The 18,805-nt window shown below is 49.3% G+C and overlaps 7 protein-coding genes across 7 annotated transcripts; 4 read left to right on the top strand and 3 right to left on the bottom strand.

Annotated features, from left to right (window-relative positions):
* Window positions 1–530: 530 nt before the first annotated feature.
* On the bottom strand, window positions 531–1,430 carry N7518_007141 (uncharacterized protein; the record flags this gene model as incomplete). Its single annotated transcript, XM_057188068.1, has 3 exons — window positions 531–913; window positions 987–1,218; window positions 1,278–1,430. The coding sequence occupies 3 exons, from the start codon at window positions 1,428–1,430 to the stop codon at window positions 531–533; spliced, it is 768 nt and encodes a 255-aa protein (XP_057039771.1).
* Window positions 1,431–1,749: 319 nt separating this feature from the next.
* On the bottom strand, window positions 1,750–3,165 carry N7518_007140 (uncharacterized protein; the record flags this gene model as incomplete). The annotated part of the gene is made up of 3 exons (XM_057188067.1): window positions 1,750–2,262; window positions 2,313–2,494; window positions 2,571–3,165. The coding sequence occupies 3 exons, from the start codon at window positions 3,163–3,165 to the stop codon at window positions 1,750–1,752; spliced, it is 1,290 nt and encodes a 429-aa protein (XP_057039770.1).
* A 2,209-nt stretch (window positions 3,166–5,374) lies between these two features.
* Window positions 5,375–7,080, top strand: N7518_007139 (putative metaphase-anaphase transition protein (Mlo2); the record flags this gene model as incomplete). Its single annotated transcript, XM_057188066.1, has 3 exons — window positions 5,375–5,463; window positions 5,522–5,576; window positions 5,644–7,080. 3 exons carry the CDS (start codon window positions 5,375–5,377, stop codon window positions 7,078–7,080), a joined length of 1,581 nt encoding a protein of 526 aa, XP_057039769.1.
* Window positions 7,081–7,564: 484 nt separating this feature from the next.
* ssn3 (cyclin-dependent serine/threonine protein kinase SSN3) lies at window positions 7,565–9,188 on the bottom strand (the record flags this gene model as incomplete). Its single annotated transcript, XM_057188065.1, has 3 exons — window positions 7,565–8,633; window positions 8,683–8,836; window positions 9,098–9,188. The coding sequence occupies 3 exons, from the start codon at window positions 9,186–9,188 to the stop codon at window positions 7,565–7,567; spliced, it is 1,314 nt and encodes a 437-aa protein (XP_057039768.1).
* A 454-nt stretch (window positions 9,189–9,642) lies between these two features.
* Window positions 9,643–11,156, top strand: N7518_007137 (putative MFS glucose transporter; the record flags this gene model as incomplete). The annotated part of the gene is made up of 2 exons (XM_057188064.1): window positions 9,643–9,741; window positions 9,798–11,156. 2 exons carry the CDS (start codon window positions 9,643–9,645, stop codon window positions 11,154–11,156), a joined length of 1,458 nt encoding a protein of 485 aa, XP_057039767.1.
* Window positions 11,157–11,745: 589 nt separating this feature from the next.
* N7518_007136 (putative phosphatidylserine decarboxylase Psd2) lies at window positions 11,746–15,372 on the top strand (the record flags this gene model as incomplete). Its single annotated transcript, XM_057188063.1, has 8 exons — window positions 11,746–11,889; window positions 11,961–12,005; window positions 12,061–12,276; window positions 12,335–12,602; window positions 12,671–12,766; window positions 12,819–14,315; window positions 14,383–15,134; window positions 15,202–15,372. The coding sequence occupies 8 exons, from the start codon at window positions 11,746–11,748 to the stop codon at window positions 15,370–15,372; spliced, it is 3,189 nt and encodes a 1,062-aa protein (XP_057039766.1).
* Window positions 15,373–16,187: 815 nt separating this feature from the next.
* Window positions 16,188–18,102, top strand: N7518_007135 (Mis12-Mtw1 family protein; the record flags this gene model as incomplete). The annotated part of the gene is made up of 5 exons (XM_057188062.1): window positions 16,188–16,398; window positions 16,465–17,058; window positions 17,125–17,295; window positions 17,349–17,517; window positions 17,571–18,102. 5 exons carry the CDS (start codon window positions 16,188–16,190, stop codon window positions 18,100–18,102), a joined length of 1,677 nt encoding a protein of 558 aa, XP_057039765.1.
* Between the last annotated feature and the right edge of the window lie 703 nt (window positions 18,103–18,805).

The following is an 18,805-nucleotide window of genomic DNA, read 5'->3' as shown; positions in this document are numbered from 1 at the left end:
TCTTAGAGTAAAAGATGAAATATCCTATCCAGTAATTATCGTGGGACTCTACTGACTTCCTAATCCTAGCTTGTTGAATGGGCGGTGCCCGATGCGCTGCTATCGCTCGCATCCCAGACTCTATCAGACCATGGCATTCCTTGTGTTCCTCCAGCTGCAGAGGTTACTGCGATATATGGACAATGGGAACGAGCAGGCTTTATTCACAGTCTAGATCCAGCTCGTTCGCACCAAATATTTCTGTACCCATTGTCGCTTTTCAACCTGACCCTCCAAGACACCGTCGAAGTCACATCTACTTTTGACCACACGCTGAAGATCTTGACACCTAAGCCTCGGATTTACATGCTGTCACTAATACGACATCTTCTCAACCGCCCTATTGGTGATAGCAGCAGATATCATGTGCACGATGACCTTCTGGGTTTTATATCCTCTTATCTTTTGCACGAGACACCCTTGAATACCAAGAATGGCATAGAAGATGAAGAGAGCGAAGAAGATTTCCAGAGAAGGGTGGAAGAAGCAGTTCAGGGTATGAAATCGTGGGATTGGGGCTCAATGGCGGAGAAGTATCTAACTATTGCTGAATGTGTCGTCCGCGACTGTCGTACTATTTCCCAGCTATCTAGTTGCGGATGAGGCGCCTTCATCGTGGCCTGGAGCAGGGAGCGAGATTCGGAATGTATTTCATACAACTTCCGAAAATATGGCAGTAGCTCCTCCTTTGGTTTTTCTGGGTAGGCTGTAAAATCAATACGAAGATTGTTTCCAACAAGCCAGTCCAGGATTGCCGTAATGTCCTCGAAGTCACCACGAGCCTTTATGACACTTTTCGGACGAGTGGATTCAGCGATGGGAGCCCACCTCTTCAGCTTCGTGAGCACGAGGACAGACGGGTGTACGATGGGGACTGTAGTCAAATGGTTAGAGAATGCTCATCAAAGTCTATATAATATGACGTGCAGAGGTAAAAGGAAACTTACTTCCGGTATCGCTGTCATGCACGTTTCTCAATGAAGAATAGTGAAGAGGAACGGTATTGGCATCAGGAAGCTTCATCTGTCGAGTATTGCCTCCACGAAGAATCTCAACTTTGACCACGTCTTTACCGCGCATGAAAACCAGGTTATTGGCACGGGTCAACTGGAATCCGGACACTTGGAGTAGCAGTTCTCGGATATTTGCAGGGTCTGCATCGACGAGAAGATCAACATCCTAGTTCAAATTAGCCGAGGACTTGTGTCAAGGGTAGAAAAGATATTGAGAAGGCGTACATCGGTAATTCTCAAGCCGCCAACAAGAGATACTGCGTATCCACCGATGAATCCATGACGACAGTTGTTGTGAGTAAGGGCAGAAGTAACCACCTTGGCTGTGGCATCGAGGCGGTCGAAACGATTCCCCGACGACTCATTCGATTCTGTCATGACGAAGGTAGTATGTCTTGCTTAGAGTAGAACCTGGGAGAGATAAAGGAAGAAAAACTTGGGCCAGGCGAAGTGAGGATAACTTGAGATAAGTACAGAACAGACTGGGCTAGGTCAGGTACTGGTGATTACCAGGGAGCAAGACGCCTTACATAACAGGAAGGACCCGACTTACCCTCTAGGTATTAATGGGATTCAGCTTGGTGTTAGTCCTAGTCCTTTCTAATATCCTTTCTGATGGCTTTTCTCCATTTGCTTTTTCATGTCTTTCTTGATCTCATTTCTAAATGTCTTTCCTTTTTCTAATGTTATATAAAGCTCATAGTTTTGCTCGGAGATGTGGCCCGGATATTATGACCTGTGCTCCCCCAAGAGCCAATACTCCTACGAGTAAGGCTGATCCTGCCCATATTTGCCCAGCCAGATAGCCACCTCCCGTGCGCGCGATCAACGCCCCCGCCACGGATGGGCCGGTCAAGGGTCCGAAGCTTATCATGGAGAGCGACATGCCAACTCGAGTGCCGATCTTGTCCAGGTCTTTGGTCAATGAAGGAATAGTGCCAGCGAACAAGCCCATAGCGGCCGCCGATGCCGGTCCATAAAACACAGCAAAGATATATAGCTCGGCCACAGTATGAACGGCGGCCCAGCAGAACATCAGAATGCCGCACAGCGCTACCCAAGGAATCAGTAAATTGAGCGGGCCGATATAACGATCGGCTAGATAGCCACAAGGGGCGCGAATGGGTATTCCAAGGGCGTTGGTGACGATAATTAAATTCACTCCGGCTTCTTGGGACAACCCGAGCTTTTCAGTCGCATAGACTTGCACCTAGAAAACGGTCAGCCCAATGAATTATGATATTGGATTTGGCAGCGTACGTAGAAAAAGGCAAAATAAAGGGTCCAGTATAGAAGGAATACCCCCATGGTAAAAAGCATGTAGGCCGGTTCCTTGAAAGCGCTCCATTCAATCAGTGGTCCCGCTTTGCGTGGTGGTAGCCGAGGACGCAAAAGTGTCAAGGTGATTATGACCATGACGAGGACAACGACTCCCATTGCACCTGACAGCCCATGGAAACCCTGATTATTTATTTATCCGATTAGCTATGAAAATCAGTGCGGCTGAAATAGACTTACCGATCCTCGGGGTAAGATACTGGATCATTGCGGGGAAAATCATGCCCCCCGTACTCGTTCCCGTGGCAGCAGCTGTGACGGCAAAGACTCGATAGTGTACAAAGTATGTCGAGATCAATGTCACAGTAGGCAGCCACATGAGACCCTGGCCGATGCCAATACAAAGTCCCTGAGCCAGAAAGATCTGCCAGTAATCTGTGGCCAGACTCGTCATAAAGGTCCCGATAACCAACAACAGCCCACCTAGGGCTACCACCGGCCTTGCCAATCCAGCATCTGTTGCGCGGCCGGAGAGCGTTGAGATGAACAAAAGACAGAAGACTTGGAATCCACCGATCCACGAAATATCGGAGGGGGCTTGTGGTAGCGTAGACTCATAATAGTTTTGGAACACCCCGAAGCTGGATGCGTAGCCCCAAGTCAGGGCTACGACCAAGTGTCCCGCAACGACCTGAGCCCAGGCATGAAATCCGCCGTCTGGAGGTGATGGCAGTGGTGCATTTGACGTATCTCTCACGGGCGCATCAGCTGTCTGGGTATTGTTCCCTTTCTCTTCCCCGCTCGCAATTGCTCCGGAAGACTCGTAGGCTGTCATATTTCGCTCTTAGAAGAAAAAAGCACCCTCAAGAAGAGCAGATTAACCCAAATGATATAGATGCATGGGGAAAAAAAAGGGTGGAGATCTCAGAGCACAAAAACTGGATGGATTAGAAATCCATGGATGATCCCTGTCTTTGTATGTCACCATCAGCTAGCGGGTTTAGAATTCAATATATCTGCACTCTTATCTTTAGATAGGGCAAATTTGAAGGGGTTAAAGAAGATATAGTCTTAGTTTTCTATAGGAAGATTGGGGTAGAGCTATGTGTCAAGGTGAGTGATAGCATTATAAACCAAGTACAGATGGAATATCCTGACAAATCCAATACGCATGGAGTTACGGAGTCCCCTGTAATGTGTATAGGATTTAAGTCAAGATCTGCATACTAGTATACTAGATTCCCCTCCCACCGGTCTGATAACTGGTCTAGTATATGTCTCAGACTCAAGCATTCCTGGGACCGGGCCTTCCTCAAGATGTCATGAAGGCCCATGTTCATTCAAGACATCCTGTACAAAGGTTCTCGTCTTGTAAGTGACTTATGGCTTGCTCCATGGCTGACCAATCAAGGGCAAAGTGAGATTTGCGGGATACCCAGGGCGGGATATCCCGCCTGTTCCACCGCCCCTCCGCTCCACCCGTCTCTGTGCCTATCCAATCTAACAAGCAAGCACAATTATTGCAAAGCTATTGAGATAAATGCAAAGTAAATTTTCCCTGACATGTTTCCAATGTAGCTTTTTGCCTGATAGGCAGGCATATGATCTTGCGACAAAACCAGTCCTTCCAGTTGAGGTGCAAGCTTCGTGAAAAATTTCAGCCAAGCCGCCTAATTGAGATCAATATATAAGTGAAGATCCTCTAGGCCTTTCAAAGTAGAGAGTAGAGAGTTAAATTGTTCTTCGGAGAGGGCAATTCTAGGGTCGATATTACCACAGAAATCGGAATCGCAGGTATACAGCTTTCGGGGTCTGCAGCTTGAGCTATATAACGTAAGAATAAGCTTCGATAATACCAAGGAGTTCAGTTTTCTTATCTAGCTATGCTGACCGGTATAGGTAAACGCTCGCAGGCTGTAAACATCGAATCGAAAATTAATCCGGCTTATTATCTCTTGCCTTCCTAGGAATGGAACTGTCTGCTGCCGTAGATTAAGCAAAAGTTCCGTTCTGTAATATGCAAGTCCTATTGTTTGGAGGTTCTAAAATCGATCCATATATTCCCGAAGTTAAATACTGAACGCTTCTGATTCCAGTAGATTAGAATTATCCGCAAGCATGGCTTTAATGATAGTATACTAACTTTCTAGCTCATCGCCATTGACTTATCGGCAGCTTTTCGATAATATAGATACCATGCCGAGGGGCTTTTCAGTACCATTGAATACAGTTAGTATCATCCATAGCTCTTAGACGTGCTCGCGGAGACCATTTAACTTAGATAGTTCTTCTAGTTCATAGAGACTTTCGCTTGTCACAATGAAACGGATTTTTCGGTAAAAGGTCTCTGCGAAATTCTCCAGTGAATTTTTGTACAAAGCGTGGCATGATAATCTCAGAGCGACCAATTGCTGGAAATCCAACTGGTTACATATCTTTGAGATTAATTCCACGGGGAGAGCTGCAATGGACATTTTGGCTGCGTGTGTGGCGTTTCAAGATTGAGAACAATGATAATAAGAGGCTCGATTTGTTATCCGCAGAAATGAGTGTTAATCAACCTTACTCTCTAGGGCTCCGGGCTCCCTTTGACGAGAAAGCGAAAGCAAGGTAAGATTTCTGCGCTGAGAGACAATGAGAAGAGTAGTGCAACTTGCCTCTTCTTTCTCTCCTCATCTTGGTTATTTTGAATAGAATGCACTCTGCTTCCTTTGAAAGATCTGGCACATCACAGGTACCTGCTGTCTTGACTACTATCATATGCAGTTTGATACAAAGGCGGTATACAAATTCTCAGCTAAAACCGGCACCTGTATGTCTGTCTAGTCTAGCGTGCTTATTCCACTTTAGAGGAAACATAAGCATCGCGGGCGGTGTAAGGCGGTAACGCCCTGCTCTTGTTGGAAAATGCCGGCAGAAACTTTAAGTTGCGTCGCGACCCATCACGTCGCGTCGTGATCCAACATATCGCCTCGACACTTAGGACTTAGGCCTTTCGTTATTTGCCGATTTCTACGATAAGGACGCTGATACAATTCCCAACAATGGACGCCCCGCACTCGGTTGTCGCTCAACTCACCGAAGATGCTCGTAGTGAGAGCATGGGCTCCCAGAATTCCCAGACCGCGAAAGAGTATGTCTCCCCAATACTCTCCTCCACATTAGGAAAGTGATATACTAATTGATTTTAGGTTTATTGAATCCCAGCTCCAACTAGAGGCAGATGCGCGCGAGGCTCTCCCTTATGTCAGTCTCTCAAGAAAGCAGGTGGTGCGGCGTTTGACTTGTTCCACAGCTGACTTATTGACTTTAGGCCTTTGACTCTTGCACATATGACCTCGGACCATTACGACAGGTACTCTTTGCATGTCTCACCTGCAATCCTCCTCCTGTCAGCCCCAACGAACCCTACACTGCCGCTGCCGTCTGTTACTCGTGCTCGATCGCTTGTCACGGCGAGCATACCCTAGTCGAGCTCTTCAACAAGCGCAACTTCGTCTGCGACTGTGGAACCACCCGTTTACAATCATCTTCTTGTTGCACGCTCCGTGAAGATCCCACAACTGGCAAAAAGGGCGTGCATTCCCAAGAGGCCGCAGCAGGCAACAAATATAACCATAACTTTCGCAATCAGTTCTGTGGCTGCGGCGAACAGTACGATGCGGATTCAGAAAAGGGGACAATGTACCAGTGCCTGGGACTTGGCACCGTCGAGACTGGAGGCTGTGGCGAGGACTGGTGGCACCCGGAGTGTCTGATCGGCTTGTCGCGTGGTTGGAACAAGGCTGCCCTCAAGGCCAACGGACTCGGCGGTGGTGATGCCACCAATGACACTTCAGCCGAGGACGAAGAAGATCTGCCCCCACCTGGCTTTCCCGCAGAGGATGATTTCGACCATCTGATTTGCTTCAAATGTGTCGACTCTAACCCCTGGATCAAACCATATGCGGGCACTCCTGGGTTCTTGCCGCCAGTTTTCCGAAAAGGTGGACTAAAAAAGGCCTCAAATGCGGCTGAGCTAAATTTGACTGAGCGAAACCCCTCCGTACCCGCCACTGAGCTCAAGGAGACTGAACGCAAGGAGACCGAACCTAAGGATCAGGAGAAGATCGAACACTCAAACAAGCGCAAGGCAGACGACGAGGGTCCGACCGAAGGAGAGCCTATCACCAAGCGGATTAAAGAGGAAGAAGCTCACGTCGAGGAACAACCATCGAATGTCACAAAGGAAGAGGAGCCTACCAAGGAGGAAAACGATAATCCTACAAAGCCATCCGCCCCCAAGCACACCGAGCTCCCGAAGTCCACTCCAATGGAATCATTCTCTCTTTTTGCCTTGGATGATTTCCATGGTCAGCTGTGTCGCTGTGCAGAGTGCTTCCCTAAACTTATTCCCTACCCCCAGCTTCGCGAAGAAGAAGATACCTATGAGCCTCCTATGTCCGACGACGGCCTGGCTGATGGTACCGCGAGTGTCGGTACTGGCAGTATCTACGATCGCGGCGAAGCAGCACTGAACAACATGGATCGAGTGCGCGCCATCGAAGGCGCAATGGCATACAACCATCTGCGTGACAAACTCAAGGTCTTTCTGCAACCCTTCGCCGAGAGTGGACAGGCTGTCAGCGCGGAAGATATCAAGGGATACTTCGAGGCGCTACGTGGTGATGAGCAGGGTATCAAAGATGCCGCTCATCACGCTTCTACTGCCGATGGTGACGGCAAGGATGATACCCACGGAGACAAGTGACACGAACAGCATGGCATATGACTGACTGTCAATTTCTTGTCTGATTTTCCGAAACTGACTCTTCGCTTTGGTCGCAAGGTACTGATTATCTTTTTTTCTCGCAATCTTTTTATTCTTTCGGCGTTATCATCATCGGATGCTATATGGGGGTCTTCGGGGGTGGGTCAACATGTACGATATTTAGCGAATATGGGATTGGGAAATTGGGCAATGGTGGGAGGTATGAGTACGAACGGCGCATCGTATGCAATTGAAATGATTACTATCTAGCAGAACTCGAATGACTCCTTCAATTGGGAATCAACCCACCTTCATGGTACAAAATACAGTGGTCTCATAGCCTCCGGGCTAAATGGCCATGATGCAACCCCCGAGTTATAACGCCAATACCGAATTAAATATATGATGTGGGTGGATATCATGGCCAGCCTGTCCACGCACCGCAAAATATGATCAACACAGATATGCAGCAAGAATGAAAAGATTACTCCTTGAGGCGCTTGGAAGCCCTCATCAATGCTTCATCTGGGAGTCCACTCCGTTTGGTGCCAGGAAGACTACCGGTGCGAATATCATTGTCATCTTGGGTGACCCGACGGTGTGGGTATTTGCCCTCGATACCCTCGAAGCAGTTACCACTGATAGGGCCACCATTGGTAAAGTATGGGTGCTCAAGCGCTTGCTCGGCAGTGAGTCGCTTCGCTGGGTCATATTCAAGCATACGCGACAGAAGATCGAATCCATCGGCACCAGGAGTGCCAGCACTGGAGGTGGACGTGTATCCACCGTTTTTCAAACAGCTCTGATACCAGCCTTCAAGATTGGAGCCGCGATGGAAATGTGAAGGTTGGCGGTGGAGCACTAGGGTCTGGAGTTGGGAATATTCAGGCATGGAGGCTAGACCTGGCCAGGACTCTTTGCGGGGAAGACCAAGGATCTCGACAATCTTCATCATCTGGTTACGTTGGAAAGGGACTGTTTTCTTGCTGTCCATTTTGGCTTCTTCGCCTTTGAAGATTGGTCGCAGCGAGAGTAGTTCGGCGAAGATACATCCTATTGCCCACATATCGACGGCAGGAGTATAGTGCCGGCTCCCCATGAGCAGCTCGGGTGCACGGTACCAGATTGTGACGACGACCTTGTCTCCCGAGAACAGGGAGTTGAGTGGCTTATAGAACAGGCGTGCTAGCCCCAAGTCGCCGATGCGAATAGCGCCACTTGAGGTGACGAGGATATTGGCTGGTTTCAAATCACGATGTAGGACCCAGTTGGTGTGAAGATAGAGCAGTCCATTCAACAACTGGAACATGATAGACCGGACCATAGTCGCCGGAATGGCATGTCGCTGAGGCTGGGTGTGATGATGAATGATCTGGAGCAAATCATGCTCTGTATATTCAAATACCATGAAGATGCATTTGTCCTCCAGAATGATCTCTTCTAGTTGGACAACATTGGCATGTGAGAGTTCAGTGCACAATGCCATTTCACGGATAGCCGACTGCGACAGACCTGTGTACTGGATCGTTTCGCCTTCCTTGTCGGGCTTGAATCTGGATGAGGTTAGAATGAAGAAAAAATCAAATGTTGGAGGGTTTTTACTTCTTGATTGCAAACTCCCCTTTCTTGCCATTTTTCCCAACGGCCTTGTACACCCGGCCATAGGTGCCACTGCTGATGAAGCCTACTATGTTATACCGATCTCGGACCCGGACTTTGCTGGTATACCCACCGGGTCTTCTTGATTCAATGGCATCTGTATAAACTCCTAGTTAGCATATTCCGATTGCCGGATTGAGAATGGAATGCCAGGCGAGAATCCCTTCCAATTTGCACGCTCGCATCACAAAGACAATATCATCACAGAGAATCAAAGGGAAAGAGTTACCACGAGAATAGAATCCTCCAGAATTCAAGAAAGGGAAACCCTTTCCAAACATGATGGAAAGATAGAAAGAGACAAGCCGTTACACCAAGAAGCCACGAGTAATCAGATTCAAAGAAGATATATAATTACCATCGACAGTAGCCTGGTGACTCCGTTTCAAGTTACCGACTCTGGTTCGCGAGAGAGAGCCAGAGGAAGAGGGCGGGTTTGTCAGACTCATTTGTGGATCAGAAGGGCCGGCGATGTTGTCACTCCATTGGCGGGGAGATATCTTCTCCGCGATTTCCAGTTTGAATACAAAGAAGGATTCGAAGGATTGGAGAGATATTCTAATGTATTGCCTGTATCGTCTGAATTGTACTCCGTATGTTGTACAATGCGATGAGTTCAGCGGAGTCAACGCTTAGTCAGATCACATGTCGGATCCATCCAGCTTCAACTTCTTGAGCTTCACATGTTCAAGTCAACTAGTTCAAGTCCCTGAATTGTGAAGGACTCTATGTGCCAAATTTAATGTTACATTTGCCTACCTAGGCAGACCTTCTCATCTGACCAACTTGACCTCAGATCATCGTATCTCTACAATCAGCAAAAAACGTCATCCTAGGCTCCGGTCCTCCTTAACGTACCTTCAACCTGTCCCAGGGCGTCGATTGGCCTAAATTTATCTCACAATGGTTTTGGGCACATCAACACAGTCGAGGGTTACACCGTACTTGATCTATCTCGTATTTATTGTCACGCTTGGTCCGCTTCAATTTGGCTTCCACCTGGTACGATAGCACCCCCTCTATGTCTACTGAACATCACTAATACGTTCATTACTTAGGCAGAGCTCAATGCCCCTAAATCTGTGATAACATGCGAACGTCAAGGAATTCATTCTTCGGGAATCACGAGTCTTCCACAATGCTTTCCTATGACCCCATCGCAATTTGGCCTCGTCTCTTCGATCTACACGCTCGGTGGCTTACTTGGAGCCCTGCTGGCAGGACCCATCGCAACCAAATATGGACGTCTACTTGCATTACGAGTCACCACGATATTCTTTATTCTGGGGCCTGTGGCGGAGACACTTGCACCAGCAATTTCCCTCTTGAGTCTTGGTAGATTCCTCTCTGGAATTGGCTCTGGTGCTGCAATTGTGGTCGGTCCTATCTACATTTCGGAAATTGCTCCTCCCAGTGCTCGAGGCCTCTTCGGTGCCTTCACCCAGGTCATGACCAATGTCGGCATTTTGTTGACACAATCCCTGGGATACTTCTGGAGCGAAGCAAGCCTCTGGAGACTCATACTGGCTGTGGCCGGAATCATCGGGGCTCTGGAGCTCTTGGGATTGTTCTTGGTACCAGAAAGTCCTTCGTGGCTCGCAGAACACCAGAAGATTAGTCAGGCCCGCCGCGTCCTGCAGCGGATCCGCGGTCGAGATGCCGACATTGAAGCGGAGATTGCGAGTTGGAGCACCTCGGATGCCCCTGCATCTGGCGAGGAAGAGTCCTTGCTCTCTAACTCTTCCGGCGACAGGCCGTCTAGGAAGGCTGCAGTCACGTTCATGCAGGTTGTCAAAGATCCCTATTACCGCCCGGCTATTATTGCTGTGGTTGGCGTGATGGTCGCCCAGCAACTCACCGGGATGAACAGCATTGTTATGTACAGCGTGTCCTTACTACAAAGCATCCTACCAACGACGGCTGCGTTACTCACAGTAATTATATCTGCGGTTAATCTCGTGATCACGCTGGCGTGCTCTCCCCTGCCCGATCGCATTGGCCGAAAATTGTGCCTGATGCTGAGCATCTGCGGTATGGGCTGCAGTTCTATACTTCTCGCGATAAGTATCTTCATGAGCGCTAAGATTTTGACGGCGATCGCTGCCTTACTTTTTGTGGCAAGTTTTGCGGTCGGACTAGGCCCGGTCCCCTTTATCCTGGCCTCCGAGCTTGTAGGGCCCGAAGCTGTCGGCGCGGCACAGAGCTGGGCGCTTGGTGTCAACTGGATCGCAACCTTTGTGGTGGCACAATTCTTCCCAGTGCTCGATGATGCCCTTGGTGGCCGTGGACAGGTATACTGGGTGTTTGCAGCTATGGCTGGGTTGTTCGGTGTCTTCATCTATCGATATGTGCCGGAAACCAAGGGCAGATCTAATGCCGACGAGGTTTGGGGACGAGCCGACCGACGACAAGACTGACTCCAGATGAGTCCTATTCTAGAACTTTTATAGCACTATGATTTCCAGGTTGTTCCTCGGCTATAAAATACATAGTAGCACTCAATATTTGTATAGGATGCGGGGTTACTGCAGGGCCGGAGTACATTGCATAAGTTGTACAAGTTTTTTTTTAGAAATGGCATCGCCAAGTACACAATAGGCATCCATTTTTCCAATTGCCACCTTATGATCGTATAATAACCTGTGGTGTGGAGATTTCTTTTATGTCGACCCCCGTTGACCCCCGTTGAGTCTTGACCGCAATTGGCAGTGTTTCTCCCACTTTTCCCCCTCAAGTTTCTCTGCAATTCCGTTGAGATCGGCCGATCATATTCAACCAATCCCTGTTTTTGGAAATAACGGAGAGAACCTGGAAATTACAGTGGGTAAATCCGTTTCTTGGCCTGTGATCGACCCGGGACACAACCAGCGGATCGGCGATCAGCTCTGGGGGGGGCTCTTGAACGTCAATCGTCTCGACCAGGGAGCAAGCCACCCGCCCCAACCCTTTCTATTCCCCCTACTTTCTTTTCCCTTCTTATTTTTTTCCCATTTGTGTACATCCGCAATGGTCCGGTTGGCTCTCCCCCAACGGTTGAGCTCGCACCTTTCGGCGAAGAGCGCGCCGTCGACTCCCGGACGGAGCAGAAGCACCAGTCCGTTACGATCACCGGAACTCAAACCTCTGCTGCTGAAGGTTTCAGTAATTCGAGTAAGTGCTGAAGAATTGTGGACCATTTTTATGTTGGTGGGCTCCCTGGCTGATTCCAATGGTTTGATTAGGGACGTAACCTCGCAGCCAAAGATCGAGGTGGCACGAGCGACCCAGTAAGCACCCTGCCATCAAAGACAATCGAATCGAGACCGCTTACATGTTGTACAGTATTTGGTGATTACATTAGGAGATGCGAGGCAGTCGACGCCGACCATATTCAAGACCCTGAACCCGGAATGGAACGTCTCCTTCGACATGCCCGTGATGGGCGTGCCGCTGTTGGAAGCTCTATGTTGGGATCATGATCGATTCGGCAAGGATTACCTGGGCGAATTTGATACCGCATTGGAGGACATATTCGCTGATGGCCAGGTGGACCAACAGGTAGGTGAAGGGACACGTTGCTCGGACAATTGGGGACTCGGGCTGACTTGATCCATAGCCTAAATGGTATACTTTGAATTCCAAGCGGAAGGCGTCTAAAAAGAAGGATAGCACTGTGTCGGGCGAGATTCTGCTGCAGTTCTCGCTCGCCGATTCTGCGAACCCCGCTGCCACGCCGGCGGAAATATACTCCAAGTTCAAGAAATTGGTATACTCGGGTGATGAGGATGATCAGAACTCTCAGATCCCTCCCGCCGATCTTGACGACTTGGACCGGGACGAGGATAGCTCCGATGAGCCTGATGACGCGGCAGGTGGCCCAGAAGGTGGCCCAGAAGGGGAGAAAAGCGCCGGCGACTTCGATTGGCTCGCTTGAGACGCAAGTCCCTGGCAGCTCGTGCATACCAATTCTCAGGCTCGGGCACTGGAGTGCAAGGTATCGTTTTCATGGAAATTGTTCGCGTGACCGATCTGCCTCCTGAACGAAATGGTATGAATCATTCTCCTGCACGCAGAACGCTAGATGCTAATTGACGTTCTAGTAACGCGGACATCGTTCGATATGGATCCTTTTGTCGTGACCTCTCTAGGAAGGAAAACCTTAAGAACTCCTGTCATCCGCCATAACCTGAACCCAGAGTATCATGAGAAAATGGTGTTCCAGGTGATGCGGCACGAACAGTCTTATACCATCAGCTTCAGTGTGATAGATCGAGACAAGTTCTCCGGGAATGACTTTGTCGCCTCTGCGGGTTTTTCTCTGCGGAATCTCATCCAGTCCGGCCCAGAAGCAGACCCCGAGACAGGATTATATCACTTTGTAGAGGACCTGGAGGAACCTGATCACACTACAGGTACCAAGATAGCTCAGCGACCTGGAGTTAGACCCTCGCATTCTTCGTCAAGTCTCTCCAAACTGGCTCGGCCTATAATAAAGACGCGCCACTCCGCCACATCAGTCTCAAGCCAATCAATGCTCGAAGCGCCAACGCCCAGTCTCCTTACACCTTCTTCCCTCCCAGAAGAGGGAATTTCAGAGATGGATAGTACTAATTCATTGGCCACCCTGAACATGTATGATGGCGAGTCAGCCCCGATTGACGAGAACGGCTTCAGATCATATACTATTCCCCTCATGCTCAAGAATAGAGAACGGTGGGAAGACAAACATTCGCCAGAGCTGCATGTCAAGACGAAGTATCTACCATACAGTGCTCTCCGGCAGCATTTCTGGAGGTTGATGCTCAAGCAATATGACGCCGACGAGAGTGGTCGCATTGACAAGGTGGAGATGACGACAATGCTTGACACTCTCGGTTCGACGCTAAAGGAGTCGACAATTGACAGTTTCTTCAAACGCTTCAGCGCGGACAATAAGTCTAATGAAAACGATGATTTGACATTCGACCAGGCAGTTATTTGTCTCGAGGACACGCTTCAAACCCTGCAGAAGAGAAATTCAATGGCTGCTCCCAGAGCGCTTTCGCTTCCTCTGTCAAACGCCGGAAGCCAAGATAGTGAGCCATCTAGCAGCGACGAGCACACTTTGGAAACCAACACCATTGCTGCTCTTAATGCCGATCCGCACAACACATCTATTCCAACCCTGTCCAATGAGGAACAATCTAGTTCCGCTGATGAGTACCTCCAGCCCGATGATCTCGCGGACGATGGGGGCGAGGAGCACGTCGTCGAAATTCGCGAGTGCCCACTCTGCCACCAGCCACGTCTTGGGAAACGCTCTGATGCGGATATCATCACGCACATTGCCACGTGCGCAAGTCAAGATTGGCGCCAGGTTGACAACTTAGTTATGGGTGGCTTTGTGACTTCCAGCCAGGCACAGCGCAAGTGGTACTCCAAAGTCATTACAAAGATCTCATACGGCGGGTACAAACTCGGAGCGAACTCGGCCAATATCCTTGTACAAGACCGAATCACCGGTCAGATAAACGAGGAACGCATGAGTGTATATGTGCGACTCGGGATCCGGCTGCTATATAAGGGCATCAAAAGTCGTGATATGGAAAAGAAGCGAAGTACGTAACCCTTGAGCTCAAGTGTATCTGTTGACGAAAAGATCTGTTTGCTAACAAATTCTATTAGTTCGCCGTGTATTGCGCTCTTTGAGTGTCAAGCAGGGTCGCAAATACGATGACCCAGCCTCGGCATCGCAGATCAAGGACTTTATCAACTTCCACCAGCTGGACATGTCCGAAGTCCTGATGCCCCTAGAGAACTTCCGCAATTTCAATGAATTCTTCTACCGTGCCCTCAAGCCTGATGCCCGTCCGTGCTCCGCTCCCGACGAACCTAAGATCGTTGTGTCTCCCGCCGACTGTCGCTCGGTGGTATTTGATCGCTTGAGCGATGCAACTAGCATCTGGGTCAAGGGCCGTGAGTTCTCGATTGAAAGGTTGTTAGGCAATGCTTACCCGGACGATGCTGCTCGATACCGAAACGGTGCTGTCGGAGTGTTCCGTCTGGCACCTCAAGACTACCACCGCTTCCACATCCCCGTAGATGGAATAATGGGTGAACCCAAGACCATCGAGGGCGAGTATTATACGGTGAATCCCATGGCGATCCGATCCGCCTTGGATGTATACGGCGAAAATGTCCGCATTCTCGTCCCTATTGACTCTGTCGCGCATGGCCGAGTAATGGTTGTCTGCGTTGGTGCCATGATGGTCGGCAGTACGGTCATCACCCGGACAGCCGGCGAGAAGGTTTCACGAGCTGAAGAGCTGGGCTACTTCAAATTTGGTGGCAGCACCCTTCTAGTGCTCTTTGAAAATGGCAAGGTCAATTTCGACAAGGACCTAGCGGAAAACTCCAAGTGTGCACTGGAAACTTTGGTAAGAGCCGAACCGATTTATTTTTTTCATACTTGATCAATTGCATACTAACACTCCTGTCTTATAGATCCGAGTTGGCATGTCGGTCGGACACAGCCCTGATATTCCTCAGTATGAACCTGATATGCCCAAGCAGTCGGAGAACGTCACTGCCGAGGAGATGCAAGAAGCCAAGCGCCGCATCGAGGGCAGCCTTGCACCAAGCAAGCCCTCCACCCTACTCAAGTCATTCCAATGATCCTATAATCTGTCTTTCTTTTTCCTTGGAGTGGACAGGGCTCAACTCCCACCGCTCTTTCTCACTGAACATATTGTTTTTCAACATCGGTGTCGGGGTGTTCTTTGTTTTCCGGTGAAAACATCATAGCGTTTATCTAGCAGCATCTGCGCATTGCGAGGATTGGGGGTAGAAGAAATCAGGGTGTTGCATTTTAGAGCCAGTCATTCATTAATAACGCTTAATATTTGGGATCATATAGGTAAAAGCAGTAGTTAGAGTGGTCAAAGTAGTAGAGCAACGTTGAAGTATAACGGTCGATAGTCCTAAACTAGACTAGCGCGGTCCCCACGCGCCCGACCAAAACAACCGCGTGCAAGAATCCAACCCACCACTCACACCCCAATCTGCCGCTCCCTTGCGTGTCTTTTTCGCGATTGAATTGAATAAGTCGCCTAGTCTGCTGCTCCGCAGCTGCAGTTCTGAATTGGGACGCGACCCGCGCCTAACATTCCGCGAGCCGACTGCCCCGACCTCAATTCAACCGTGCCACAACCCTATACACACATTAGGTACCCATTGATCAACAAACGGTCTGATTCGGCAAGACCGTGTCGAGATCGATCAGCCGTTTAGGGGGGTTAACTCGAGTCCAGCATTCATACGCACACGGGAATCGCGCTTGTTGTTCCTCCAGGAAGCCTCTTCAACCAGGGGTATTTGACTGGAGAACAGGACGTCACGAAGCGACTAGTCGACACCGGAACGGGGGTGTTTGCTTTGCCACCCCTAGGTTTATTCCCGAGCACGATAACCCCGCGTGAACCCCTCCTGACATGACAGTCGCGGTCCTGGCGACCACAACGACCAAGACAAAGCGTCGCCAACCGCTGGGGACGATTCCAATGGCCGGTCCGAAGACACAATCGCGCTCTGCAACTGCGTCCAGTGGAACCGTGAAGGCCAAGGAACAGAGGACTACGCGACTCAGCGCAAGTAAACAAGATCTCGAGCAGAGCACAAACAAGCTAGGGAAGCGGCCAGCTGGTGAGTAATGTGCCGGGGGTGGAAGTTGTTGAGCGGTGTTGAAAGAATATTCTAATTCGTCTCTAGTGGCATATGAGGAGGATGCAGAAGGGTTCCAGTTCTCTCTACTACCATTAAAGAAGCCCAGGCCATTAATCGAAGCGGTCCCGGAAATGCCCCATTCAGACGTGGAAAATGCGCCTCCCAAGTCCACGCCGAAAAGAGGACGCCCACGGAAAAAGCCAACGGGCGACGAGACCACTTCAAGCACGGTGCCAGCAAAGGGGAAAAGCATTGAGCTTCCAAGTAGGAGACCTACGAGAGGAACTGCGAAGACTACACACACAGAATCTGAATCTCAACCAACAAACACGATCCGCCCATCACGAACTCGCGACAGCCCAGAGCACCAGCCGGAGGCAAAAAAGCCGAAAAAAGCAGGACGACCACCAAAAGCCAAAAAACAAGTGCAAGTGTCTGAGTCAAATGGATATAATTCTCCAGTGCAACCGCCAGAGGGTACAAAGGTGGCACTGCCGGTGGCCGATACTCCGGTGATTCAGCGCAATAAAGAGTTCAGAGGCGGAAAGGGTGATAAAAACGATAAAGGGCGACGGCGAAGCAGCTTGGGTATGCGAGGACGAAGGGCCAGTTTTTTGATCGACTCAGGGACATCAAATGGTAAGTTTCTCGGTCTGCATGGGCTATAAATGGTCGAATGCTGATTTTGTCTCTTTTCTTGTACAGCGTTACCCCATAGAGAAGTTGGCACAGCGGATTTTTACAAGCACATCGCCGATGACGGAATCCCTGAACCGCGAAGGATGCGACAACTATTGATTTGGTGTGCGACTCGTGCACTAGGGGAAAAGCCCTCAGGAGGCTCTAACTCGGACGATCAAAGTGCGCGCTTAGCAGGTACGTGGAACCGTTTACTTACCTAGAGGGATTTTTTATCTGACCATTTCTAGCGCGTGTGATTCAAGAGGAGCTTCTTCAGGATTTTTCAACCAACTCGGAGCTTTCCAACTGGCTTGGTCGCGAAGATTTGAACCCTCCAGCCGTGGTGGTCAAAAAACCGAACCCGCGAAACCTGCAAAATACAGACAAGATTAAGGAATTGGAGGAGCATATACAGAAGTATGTGTATCACCAAGAGCTGTCACGAGTGTATAGAACTAACGAACTTCCAGATTACACAAAGAAAGACAATCTCTCAATGCGCTTCTTCGACAGCCAGCGATCCCAACCGTTAAGGCTAAACCTCAATCTGACGACCTACACAAAGATAAGCAAGCTTCACGTAAATCACAACGCGAAGAAGTCGACCCCTCTCTCCTCGATCCCTCACAACAAGCCATACTGGAATTCCTCAATCCCCCGAATCAGCCAGAGGGAGAATCCTCTACCCCATCCTCAATCCGACCACCTATCACACCATCTGCCGTCTCTGCTCAATTATCACGCATCACATCTGGGCTGGCACCGACACTCGATGCCTTCGCGGCCGGTGTACATGACATCGAACTATACCGCGCCTCCGCGGATACCGTTTCATCCCGAATATTACGCATCTGTGCACAGCGACTGGAAGAGCGCGATGCGCAGAACACACAACGTCGCCTCGCAATAGAAGGCAACGATGATGAACATCCACCACCAACGAGAATTAAGGAAGATTTGGGTCTCATTCTGGGAGCTCTTAGTCGGGTGGAGAGACGATAGAAAATACTGTTCATTCGCTTTTCGGGAGGTTTCTCCTACGTATATTCCCAATAATCTGTTTTCTAGCGATTCGGCATTCCTTTTCTTCTCTTCCTTTTTTCTGTTCCCTTCGGGGATTCACCATGAATGAATTGATTGATAGCGATGATCTTGACGAAACCCCAGCCCAACACCATGGGATGGGGAAAGGCGCATTTACAATGGCATTTCAATTGTTTGATAAGCTCGGACTTTGGGGTTTGGATTTGCAATTCTGAGATTTCTGATGCTCCGCAAGGTGCAGAGATTCAAGATGAAGTGAATAGGTAGTCAAGTACCTAATGCATGCCATCAACCAATATGGTAAAAGGCCAGAATTGAGATACTTATTCGATCCCATCTCTGCTTTACTGTCCTTGATATTTATAGTTTTAGTTTCGAGCTCATGGATTCTAGGCAATATGCAAGCTCGATCTTACGGGCCCAGGCGCTTTCCTTAATGAGCTTAGTCAGGGATGTCCTCGACTTGGGAGAAAATTGATGATTTTTGCCCGGGAGTGTATTGCGGATGATTGGTGACGATGTTAAAATTTGCCCTCGTTTTCAGAAAATAATTCACAAATAAACAGCTGGACTCAGCGAGCCTGGCATTGCCCTTTTAGGCATCTCTGAGCGCCCTTATTAAAGCGGCGGCAGGCAAGGATAGGAAAGGTACATATACTTA

Source organism: Penicillium psychrosexuale (assembly GCF_028828465.1).
Source record: "Penicillium psychrosexuale strain IBT 29551 chromosome Unknown utg000004l, whole genome shotgun sequence".
Taxonomy (NCBI): Eukaryota; Fungi; Ascomycota; class Eurotiomycetes; order Eurotiales; family Aspergillaceae; genus Penicillium; species Penicillium psychrosexuale.
The sequence above is the reverse complement of the archived record's forward strand: the minus strand, read 5'-3'. Positions and strand labels throughout refer to the sequence as shown.